The sequence below is a fragment of the Vipera berus genome (assembly GCF_964194415.1).
Source record: "Vipera berus genome assembly, chromosome: 13".
NCBI classification, from domain to species: domain Eukaryota; kingdom Metazoa; phylum Chordata; class Lepidosauria; order Squamata; family Viperidae; genus Vipera; species Vipera berus.
Window position 1 is genome coordinate 5482434 of NC_138216.1, and position 11669 is coordinate 5494102.

Below are 11669 nucleotides of genomic sequence, written 5' to 3' on the forward strand. Positions count from 1 at the left end.
TTTTCCTGTTCTCGTTTTTAAAGCACTTTAGACCCGTTTTAGAAAGAAGACATCAAAGGAGGCAGCCGGCATGATGAAAAAAAATATCTCAGCATTTAGCACGAGAGGGAAATAAAAATATTTAGGCCGCATTACTTATGGTGGGGCAGATGCTCTGGACTGCATCTCCCATCAGATCAAATGTTTATTACTGTTATAGATCAGCCTAGTATATCCCATGCTCCCCAGGTGCCCCAGCATGCATCATCCTCAGCCTGCATCTCCCATCATCCCCAGACGCTCCATCCTGCCTCTCTCATCATCCCCAGACGCTCCATCCTGCCTCTCCCATCATTCCCCAGACGCTCCATCCTGCCTCTCCCATCATTCCCCAGACGCTCCATCCTGCCTCTCCCATCATCCCCAGACGCTCCATCCTGCCTCTCCCATCATCCCCAGACGCTCCATCCTGCCTCTCCCATCATTCTCCAGACGCTCCAGCCTGCCTCTCCCATCATTCCCCAGACGCTCCATCCTGCCTCTCCCATCATTCCCCAGACGCTCCATCCTGCCTCTCCCATCATCCCCAGACGCTCCATCCTGCCTCTCCCATCATTCTCCAGACGCTCCAGCCTGCCTCTCCCATCATTCCCCAGACGCTCCATCCTGCCTCTCCCATCATTCCCCAGACGCTCCATCCTGCCTCTCCCATCATTCTCCAGACGCTCCAGCCTGCCTCTCCCATCATCCCCAGACGTTTCAGCCTGCCTCTCCCATCATCCCCAGACGTTTCAGCCTGCCTCTCCCATCATCCCCAGACGCTCCATCCTGCATCTCCCATCATCCCCAGACGCTCCATCCTGCCTCTCCCATCATTCTCCAGACGCTCCAGCCTGCCTCTCCCATCATTCCCCAGACGCTCCATCCTGCCTCTCCCATCATCCCCAGACGCTCCATCCTGCATCTCCCATCATTACCCAGACGCTCCATCCTGCCTCTCCCATCATCCCCAGACGCTCCAGCCCGCCTCTCCCATCATCCCCAGACGTTTCAGCCCGCCTCTCCCATCATCCCCAGACGCTCCATCCTGCCTCTCCCATCATCCCCAGACGTTTCAGCCTGCCTCTCCCATCATCCCCCAGACGCTCCATCCTGCCTCTCCCATCACCCCCAGATGCCTGCCTTTTCCATCATCCCCAATACTCGGGGGAAGCGCAGCTGTTGCACGCCGGGCGTGGCTCCCGGGCGCCCGCTTGCAAAACGCCGCCGCGCCCCCTTCCCTTCCCTTCCCCACCGAGGGCGGGCATTGCTCGGCGGTGCTGGGCGGTGACCGGGCGGGTGGGCGAGCGAGCCGCTGGCCAGAGGCGCTTTCCCTGCGCGCCCGGCCAGCTCGCCTCCGTCTCAGCCGCCAGCATGAGCTCCGCGCCGGGCTTCCTGGAAGCCGGGACCGTGCAGAAGCACTGGCCCGCCTCCCGCGCCCTCCTGGCGGCTCTCGAAGCCGCCTTGGCCGCCTTCTCCAGCGGTCCCGAGGGCGGCGTGGTGCAGCCGCTGCGCACCGTCCTCCCGATCCAGAAGCACAGCGGGTAAGCCCCTGGGGGGGGGAAAGGGAGGGGGCGTCTGGCCGGAGGAGTTTTCCCACCCGGGAGAGTGGGGGTCCCAAGCCGGACCTGGGAGAGAGAAGGCTGCGTCCCCCACTTTTCTTTGCCAGTTGCGGCCCTATCTGGACCGGGATGCCCTGTGTACAGTCACTCATGTGCTCGTGACCTCTCGCCTGGACTACTGCAATGCTCTCTACATGGGGCTTCCCTTGAAGACCACTCGGAGGCTCCAACTGGTACAGAATGCGGCCGCGAGAGTTGTCTTGGGAGTTTCCCGGATGCCCTGTGTACAGTCACTCATGTGCTCGTGACCTCTCGCCTGGACTACTGCAATGCTCTCTACATGGGGCTTCCCTTGAAGACCACTCGGAGGCTCCAACTGGTACAGAATGCGGCCGCGAGAGTTGTCTTGGGAGTTTCCCGGTACTCCCATGTTACACCTTTGCTCCGCGAGCTGCATTGGTTACCAGTTGTCTTCCGGGTGAGGTTCAAGGTCTTGGTGATGGTTTTTAAGTCCTTACATGGCATGGGTCCGGAGTACCTCGGGGACCACCTGCTGCCGGCGTCAACTTCCCTCCGCACTGTGCGTTCCCACAGAGAGGGCCTCCTCAGGGTGCCCCCGGTCAGAGAATGTCGTTTGGTGGCCCCCAGGGGGAGGGCCTTCTCTGTGGGCGCTCCGGCTTTATGGAACCAGCTGCCGGTTGAGCTCCAGATGGCACCGGACGTTCGCTCTTTCCGACGCGGTCTGAAGACCCATTTATTTGAACAAGCTGGCCTGGCCTGATGGGGGAAGTTAGGGTTTTTAATTGGGTTTTTATATTGTTACTGTTTTATCTGGGCAATTATTTAATTCTATTTTAATTTTTGTATCCTTTATTTATATGTGCCCTGTTCACCGCCCTGAGTCCCTCGGGAGAAGGGCGGTATACAAATTTAATAAATACAAATACAAATACTAAGCCTTGGCCCAGGTCGGCTTCACCCCAGATGCTAACACCAGCAGACTAAAAAAATGGGGTGGGGGGGTGGGAATCTGCTTGATGCTGGCTTGGAAAGGTGAGGTCCGTACAGGTAATTCTCGGCGGGCGACCACAACTGAGCCCCAAATGGCTGTTGTTAAGCGAGACATTTCTTACCTGAGCTTTGCCCCATTTTACAACCATCACGGCAGAGCTGAAACATGGCCGTCACTGGAGGACCAGCTTGTACCCCCTTCCCTTCTTTCTTCTCCGAAGCTTTTTAGGGGTCATGCCCGCTTACAGTGCAAATGACGATGCCCTGACAACCAAGCTGGTGACCTTTTATGAGAATGTGTCTCCTTCGCATCAAGCCTCCGTCCTGTTGTTTGACCCAGCGAACGGCACCCTCAAAGCGGTACGTTCGGAAGTCCTTCGGCGGACAGCCCAGGCAGAAAGGAATTGAGCGGCTGAATTACCTGGAGAGCTCAGGTTTGGTCTAGTCTAGTGGTGAAGGCAACAGGCTAGGGACTGGGAGACCGGGAATTCTAGTCCTGCCTTAGCTATGAAAGCCGGCTGGGTGGCTTTGGGCCATTCACCAGGAGATGGTGAATTCTAGTCCTGTCTTGGCCATGAAAGTTGGCTGGGTGACCTTGGGCCAGTCCCCCTCTCTCAGCCCAACCCACCTTGCAGGGTGGTTGTTATGGGGAAAACAGGAAAAGGAAGATGTATTAGAATATGGTCACTTCCTGCCTTGACCTATTTGTAAAAATAATAAAGGCAGGATACAGATAAACAACATATTATTAAGTTGAAAAATAAAGGTCTTACACCAGCCCATGCCAGCCAGTGGACCGATTTGATCTTCAGCAATGTTTTTTAAACTTGACAACCGAAGATATCTGGAACTCGATTCCCGGAAATTCTTAGCCAACCTTGCTTTATTCCAAGCTTTCCCACACTGATGCTTCCGGGGCAGTGTTTTGCTCAACCTTGGCAACTTTAGGAAGTATGGACCTCAACTCCCAGAATTCCCCAGCCAGCACGGCCAAGTCTGTTGCATTTAAATCAGTTTTAAATGTGTCTTGCTTTGATGCTACATAGAGGCATTTTGGTTCATTTCAGGAAAGATATGTTTAATATCGTTTGACATCATTAAATCATCTGTAAGGTAAAGGTAAAGGTAAAGGTTCCCCCGCACATGCGTGCTAGTCGTTTCTGACTCTAGGGGCCGGTGCTCATCTCCGTTTCAAAGCCAAAGAGCCAGCGCTTGTCCGAGGACGTCACCATGGTCATGTGGCTGGCATGACTAGACGCCAAAGGCGCACGGAATGCTGTTACCTTCCCACCATCATGGTCCCTATTTTTCTACTTGCATTTTTACGTGCTTTCGAACTGCTAGGTTGGCAGAAGCTGGGACGAGTAACAGGCGCTCACTCTGCTACGCGGCACTCGGGATTCGACCCGCCAAACTGCCGACCTCATCGACAAGCTTGGCAGCTTAATATAATTGTGCAAAGCAGGAGTCTTCAAACTTGGCGTGCCTGGCTGAGGAATGCTGAGAGTTGAAGTCCACAAGTCATAAAAGGACCAAGTTTGAAGACCCCCTGGTGCAAAGGGTGCATCCTGTCCCAACTGATGTCGTTTATGATTGAATAGACATTGGAGAATAATGGACACCGCTCCCTTCTTCCAATGGGTGTGTTAAATCTCAGGCTTTCACAAAAACTTGCTTTTTATTTCTGTTTCTCGTGTTCTGGTCCCGTCCCTTGATGTTCTCCTTTCCAAAAGGTGATGGATGGCAACGTCATCACAGCCAAGCGTACGGCAGCGGTTTCGGCAATAGCTACCAAGGTGAGTTCCTTTAGTAGACCAATTAAGGATCAGAAGTTGTTCAATTGTTGTATGTTTGTTTATTTGGAGAATTTATATGACCTCCCACACATTCTCAGGGACTCTTGAGATGTTTAGCCCAGAGGTCTTCACCCAACATTTTCCAGGGATGTGGAGGACTATGCAGGAAGTCCTCGACTTACGACCGTTTGCTGGACGGTTCAAAATTACAGCAGCCTTGGAAGAAGTAACTGCACTCACCTTTACTCGTATTTACAACAAGCATCCTGCGGTCGCGTGACTGCGGTTTATGACCTTTTTTGCCAATTTCCGGCCCAAAAAATGTCCATCGGAGAAGGTGGATTTACATAACGGCTGTGTGATTTTCTTAACAACCACCTTAAAAATTATCGTAACATTGGGTCCACTTGACGTACGACCGCAAGGGACTTATAATAGAAATTCTAGTTCCAGTTGTGATCTTAAGTCAAGCACTACCTGCAACTTACAGAATTTTCAACCAGGATGGCTCCTGGCGGGGAACTATGGGAACTGTAGTCCTCACAAATCTTGAAGGCGCCAGCACAGGCCATGCCCAGCTTAACCAAAACAAGATCTGTCTGCTTCCAAACATCTGAACTTTCATTGGTAGCTTAATTCTTCCTGACTGAACTGACATCTCTCTTTTTATAGAAGAAGCTCCCGGCATCTTTTTTTCTTTCCAGCCAAGTCTTGTTCATTCCCAAATTCCCTCGTTAGCAGACATTTCTATTAGCTTTTAGTTTTTTGGGTTTGCTTAATGCTTATTCAGAATCAGCACTTTGGGCTAATCTCCAAGGATCTTCGTGAATGGAAGCCTTTGAGGTCTCTCCTTTCAGTCCCTTGCTTAATTGGCACCCTGCTTCAGAGTCTTGAGTTTTTTTTTTTAAAAAAAATTGCTATTGTGAGTTTAAAAAGCTGACAGCTTTAGGTAAGAGGTTGAAAAGGTTCGTCCCGATCGAAAAATGCAAACACTGAGAATTTGAGCTTTCTTGGTGGAACAAGAAAGACGAGAAAGAATCCGCAGATTAGGTTTAATTTTGGGATTCCATCGCGGCTAATTCTGTGTATCTTATTAACTCTTTATCGTGATTTGCTAAGACATATTTTCAGAAACCAGAAGCACCTGTTCGGTTTGAGAGCTACTACAGTGCTATCTTGGTACTCATTCTTAATTGGTTCCAAAAACAATAAGTACCAAACAAATTTTTCCCATAATGTAGTAAGTCACAAAGCAGCTGACACCGACAAAAATTCTAGCTCGTGCGTGGAGTACCAAAGAAACAATCAATACCGGGACAAAATTTTCGTGTCGAAACGCATTGAGTACCAAATTCGATGAGTTTTAAAGCAGTTGAGTAGCAAGGTGCCACTGTATTTAGGAAAAACAGCTAGAAAGCCCTTGTTTTAATGGCAAACTTTGACATTCTTCGGCGATCTTGCTAAACTTGGCAGAGATACTTAATAAAACCAAAGATAACAAACCTGTAAAGGCAACTTCTTCGGAGACTCCTAAAAGTTAGAATTACAGTTTAGCCTTAGATGGGCTTTGCAGCTTGCTTGGTTCATTTTGTCCTCCTTTTCAACATCAGTGCGATGTTGCGATGGTTGCGCAGAGGGAGGCGTACCCAGGAAATCCTTGACTTAAAAAACCACAATTTCATAGGGCCAGAATATCCATTGCTGCAAGCAAGGCGATTGTTAAGTGAGAGAGGCTGATTCTGTGACCCTTTTTTTGGCGAGGGTTGTCGGGCAAATCTCTGCAGTTGTTAACTGAATCACATGGTCATTAAACAAACCCAACTTCCTCCCCATTGATTTTGCTTGTCGGAGGTCGGCTGGGAAAGTTTCAGATGGTGATCACATGACCCTGGCGTGCTGCAACCATTGTAAATACTGTGTCATGCTTCTGACAGATGAAACTCTTCCAAGAACTTCGAGGCATTGTTTACCTTAAAGAATCTTTGTTCGAGTAGCGTGGCATCGGCACGTGCACGGTCGAGTTCGCGCACTATTATAATGTTGTTATGTCTAACTAACTCCCACCACATTCCTCCTCCTCCCACTACCAGTATAATCTAATTCTAACTCTAATTCTAAGAGTAAAGCATAAGAAAAGGGCTGCAGCTCCATATGTTGTCAAAGCAAGAACATCCGACGTTAGCAGCATTGACATACTGGCTGGTTGCCAAGCACCCAAATTTAACAGTGGGCACAGTGCAATATGTGGGTGTCCTCTATTGAAGAGAAGACACAAGGCCACCGATTTTAGGGAAATATTTAAGTTGAAGAAGGATCGTATTTAACAAGAATGCTTTTTTTCCCTCTCTCTCTCTCTCTCTTTGTCTAATATGTGCATTCCCAGTATTTAATGCCTGCAAATTCAGAGGTCCTTTGCATTCTGGGAGCTGGTGTCCAGGCCTACAGCCACTACGAACTTTTCACAGAGCTGTTCTCCTTTAAACAGGTGGGCAATCCGATTTATACCAGAAAACCCCCCAAAAAACCTGTCGTTTTAAACCGTATGAAGCCATTTCTGGATAGCTTCGATCAGTGTTTTGCAAAGGTACAGGATAATAAAAACAAAGACAAATAGGCTGAAAAATAGCTTTTATCCCAGAGCTGTTACCATATTAAACACTACTGTATAGTGCAGGGGACTTCAAACTTGGCCCTTTGATGACTTGTGGACTTCAACTCCCAGAATTCCTCAGTCGGCCATTTTGATGAAACCACGGGCTTAGATCCAAACCAGGGCTCTTCAAACTTGGCCCTTTGATGACTTGTGGACTTCAACTCCCAGAATTGCTCAGCCAGGCACGCGTGCCTGGCTGAGGAATTCTGGGAGTTGAAGTCCACAAGTCATCAAAGGGCCAGGTTTGAAGACCCCTGGTCTAGTGCAACGTTGAAGCGCACTATTAGGGGCAGCGCAGCGGTGAATAGAATGTGAAGGATGTGTATATATAATGTAAGTTTTTTTACTTCTGCTTTTTACTCGTGTGTAGTGTGCACTGTGAACAGCGCTTAATTTCATTGCAAGATACCCATCGACAATAAAGATTCTATTCTATTTCCCATGAAGGTTAGAATCTGGAACCGCACCAAGCAGAATGCGGAAAAATTTGCTCACGCAGTGAATGGACCAGTACAGGTGTGTTCCTCGGTCCAGGAGGCTGTCAACGGGGCCGATGTGATTGTCACAGTCACAATGGCAACTCAGCCCATCTTGCACGGAGAGTGGGTGAAACCCGGAGCCCACGTCAATGGTAAGGGATGCGCGGGGTTTGATATTGTTTTCTGCAATAAGATTACAATTCAGGCTTGTTTTCCTACTGTGTGGTATATTTTTCTTGAGCTATGGGTTCGGATTGCCAAAGGATAAAAGAGGAAGGGATTCGAACAAATTATTAGATGTTGTGCTTCAGTGTCAGCCTGTGCTCCCAGCAGTTGAGTCTGAGGAATCTGAGGAGGAGGAGGAGGGGTTTGGAGAGCCTTTGGTGTCGGAGGGAGGCTCTGATGCACTGCAGGACTCTCAGCCTGGCCCCTCCAGTTGTGTTCCTCATGAGGCTCAGCTGTGTGAGGAGGAGGTGTCGGACTCAGAGGAGTCACAGCTGAATCTGTTCAGAGACGCTAGAAGCAGAAAGCAATCCAGCAGAGCAGAGCAGAGAAAATCTATGAGGCAACTCAGTGAGAGGAGGAGAAGGCAGTGAGAAGCCACACCTTGGGACAGATAATAAAAGGGGAAGGTGTGGGCGGTGCTGGTTGCTGAAGGCAACCGTTCGAAGACATTCAAAGAGAATCCTGGTCTGTTCTTGCTAATCTGTTTGACTCTTGTTGGATGTTTTGAATCATGTATTTTTGGTTGAAGAAAATATTCTGCTGCTTTTTTGTTTGAAAGACTTTATTTGGAACTGTAAATAAATTTGGGTTGGGTTTTTTCCAGCCTGTTGATTGTTAAAAAAGGAAAAAGGGGTTGTCCCTGACACACAATCAGGGCCGGTCGTAGGCTGGAACAGAACATTAGATGATAATTCCTATTAACACAAGAAAAGAGCTTGGAAAGCAATGTCACAGCCGCCATTAAAAATGTCTTCAAGGATGTTGTTCCTAGCTGGGGCTGAGCTGGATGACCTCTGGCGTTCTGCCACACCTGCACTTGTTTTCACAAACCCATGTACAAGCAAGCAGCCGAACTGCAAAAAACAGCAGCGGCTCTTGGACCACGTGCTAAGTTCGGTTAGCCTGAAGTTTGGGGACGTTAATGGGTTGAGTAAACTCCAGCTATTTGGTGAGTTAATAGAGAACTTAAATCCTGCAATGCAGAAAAAATGGGAAGTGTTTGACTTCTTCACCTAATGATCTGTCTCTCTGTGGCTTCGTTGTCATCCGCACAAAAGGGAATTAAAGATAGTCTCCCATGGACGCTCACAACCAAACCCCAAAGTTCCATTCTTGACAGTTCTAAAGTGAGTTAGGTGAAGGAATCACTCCAGTGTCCCTGGGACACTGCAACTGTCGTAAATGTGAGTCTGTTGCCAAGCATCCGAATTTTGATCGTCTGACCACTGGGATGCTGCAGGGGTCATGTGAAAAAAGGGCCACAAGGCTCTTTTTTTTTCAAGGTCCTCGTAACTTCGAAAGGTCACTAAACGAGAACTATCTGTGTAACCAGCTGAACTACAAAAATAGCAACTAGGCTGATCTACCACGTGCCGTTTTGTCTTTTAGCTGTAGGAGCTAGCCGGCCCGATTGGAGAGAACTAGATGACAATATAATGAGGAATTCGGTATTGTACGTCGACTCGAAAGAGGCAGCTCGGGGCGAGTCAGGAGACGTTATTTTATCGGGGGTAAGGAAGTGAATCTGTTTCTCTCCCCCCCCCCGGTTTTCCTTGTCTTTCTTTTTTTAGCATTTTACTGGGGCGAGGGGGGAGGTCTTCGAAGGGTACCTACCCCACGCCAAGGGGCTTGTCTGAAGCTGCTTCGGTGACTTCAGACGGTTGGCAGTTTGGAGGGACTTTCAGTGACCGAGCAATATTTGTTTCTCAGGCCGACATTTTTGCAGAACTCGGCGAGGTGATCTTGGGAAGCAAACCAGCCCTGCGGGAGGAAACCACAGTGTTCAAATCGCTGGGTAAGGATCAACCCCACAGAGCGGTTTGGTCTACGGGTGAAGGCACCAGACTAGAAACCAGGAGGCAGTGAGTTCTAGTTCCGCCTTAGCCATGAAAGCCAGCTGGGTGACTTTGAGCCAATCACCAGGAGGCGGTGAGTTCTAGTCCCGCCTTAGTCATGAAAGCTGGCTGGGTGCCTCTTGGCCAATCACCAGGAGAATGTGAGTTCTAGTCCCGCCTTAGCCATCAAAGCTAGCTGGGTGACTTTGAGCCGATCAACAGGAGATGGTGAGTTCTAGTTCCCCCTTAGCCATGAAAGCCAGCTGGGTGACTTTGGACCAATCACCAGGAGTCGGTGAACGCTAGTCCCGCCTTAGTCATGAAAGCTGGCTGGGTGCCTCTTGGCCAATCACCAGGAGAATGTGAGTTCTAGTCCCGCCTTAGCCATGAAAGCTAGCTGGATGATTTGGGGCCAATCACCAGAAGATGGTGAGTTCTAGTCCTGCCATCCACATGAAAGCCAGTTTTGATTTGGGGCCAGTTGCCCTCTCTTTACCCAACTCACCTCACGGGGTTGTTGCTGCGGGGAAAACAGGAGGAAGAACGAATATTAGATATGTTCATCGCCTCGGGTCATTTATAAAAATAACAAGGTGAGATATCAGCTAAAAAAATTATAATAAAGCCAGGGAGGCAATGGAATGTCTCCAATCCTGGCACAAACCGACTTCCATCTAGTTCAAAACCTGGATCTTTTGGTTGCTTATATTTTTCCTGAATGCTGGGAACAAGGTGATGGCTGTAGAAAAGGCTTCTTTTTAGCAGCCTCTGAGGACGGGACTGAGATGGTTGCTCTAATCTTCATCTGCCAAACTAGGATGGTTGGTGGTTTCCCTCCCATCACTGTCTGTGATTTTTTGAATCTTTCTCAGGAATGGCCATTGAAGACACGGTGGCAGCAAAACTGGTCTTTGAATCTTGGTCATCCAGTGGATGAGGGGGCAATCTTCTGATCCTCTCAGGCCACAGAATAATAAAAGGAAGATTACTTCTGAATGAGAATGGCTAAGATTGCACAATAAGCTGTCTTACTATGTTACAATAGCAAGATAAATAGTAATGTAACAAAAGAATCAAATGATTTGTCTCGGCGTTTCTCAAGCTTGGCGACTTCAAGATGTGTGGACTTCAACTCCCAGAATTCCTCAGCCAGCCTGGGAATTCTGGGAGTTGGAGTTCACATATTTTACAGCATGCTGGCTGGGGAATTCTGGGAATCGAAGTCCACTCATCTTAAAACATGCTGGCTGGGGAATTCTGGGAGTTGAATTCCACATATCTTACAGCATGCTGGCTGGGGAATTCTGGCAATCGAAGTCCACCCAACAAAACATGCTGGCTGGAGAATTCTGGGAGTTGAAGTCCACATATCTTAAAGTCACTGAGCTTGAGAAACCACTGTTTTATCTAATTATTCTAATGTGAATCAGTCTTCTTTCCATGTATTTGGATAGTGACTTTAATTCAAAGTTTACAGCATCCTAAGGATAAATCTAGACTATCTCATCTCTGGAGGGCTACATTGTTAGTTCTACTAAATCGTTCACTGTGTCAGCTCTAGTTTTATTTTTAATGTGTTCAGAGATTCCAAAACTAAAATTTTAACTATTTGGGAGCCTGTCGATGTACCTTTGTCTCAGATTTTCTCTTTGAAACCTGAAATAATAATTTTAGAATATATAAGATTCTATCTAGAATCTGATTTCTGCTTAACATATAACAAATTTTCACATCAATTTTGCATTTAATGCATACACTTTGCCTTTATTTTTATTACTGACCAATAGGCAATCGAGAATCATAGGAAAATAATTGGCTGGAACAGGTTTTCAAAGTGTTTTTTTAAAAAAATCTGCCTTTTTTAAAAAAAATAGAAAAAATGTTGGGGCCAATCAATATTGATGCAAAATTGGTGTCGATTGTATTTTCTATACTGTAGTTTGTAACAACAATAAAGTGAACGTTTCAGAAAATTTACAGTTCCCAAGCATTCATTTTTGTTGTTCAATAAAAAGCGCCAACGGCACGCAAGGGAGATGGGGCTTAGATCGCTTGTGGCTATGTAGGGATTCTAGGCGGATGCCTCTTTT

General features: G+C 47.9%; 1 protein-coding gene across 1 annotated transcript; it reads left to right on the forward strand.

Moving 5' to 3' along the window:
• The first annotated feature begins 1371 nt into the window (after positions 1-1371).
• On the forward strand, positions 1372-11501 carry CRYM (crystallin mu). Its single transcript, XM_081337843.1, has 8 exons — positions 1372-1562; positions 2813-2951; positions 4325-4387; positions 6771-6872; positions 7488-7671; positions 9134-9255; positions 9455-9539; positions 10452-11501. Exons 1-8 carry the CDS (start codon positions 1393-1395, stop codon positions 10514-10516), a joined length of 930 nt encoding a protein of 309 aa, XP_081193969.1. The 5' UTR covers positions 1372-1392; the 3' UTR covers positions 10517-11501.
• Positions 11502-11669: the final 168 nt, after the last annotated feature.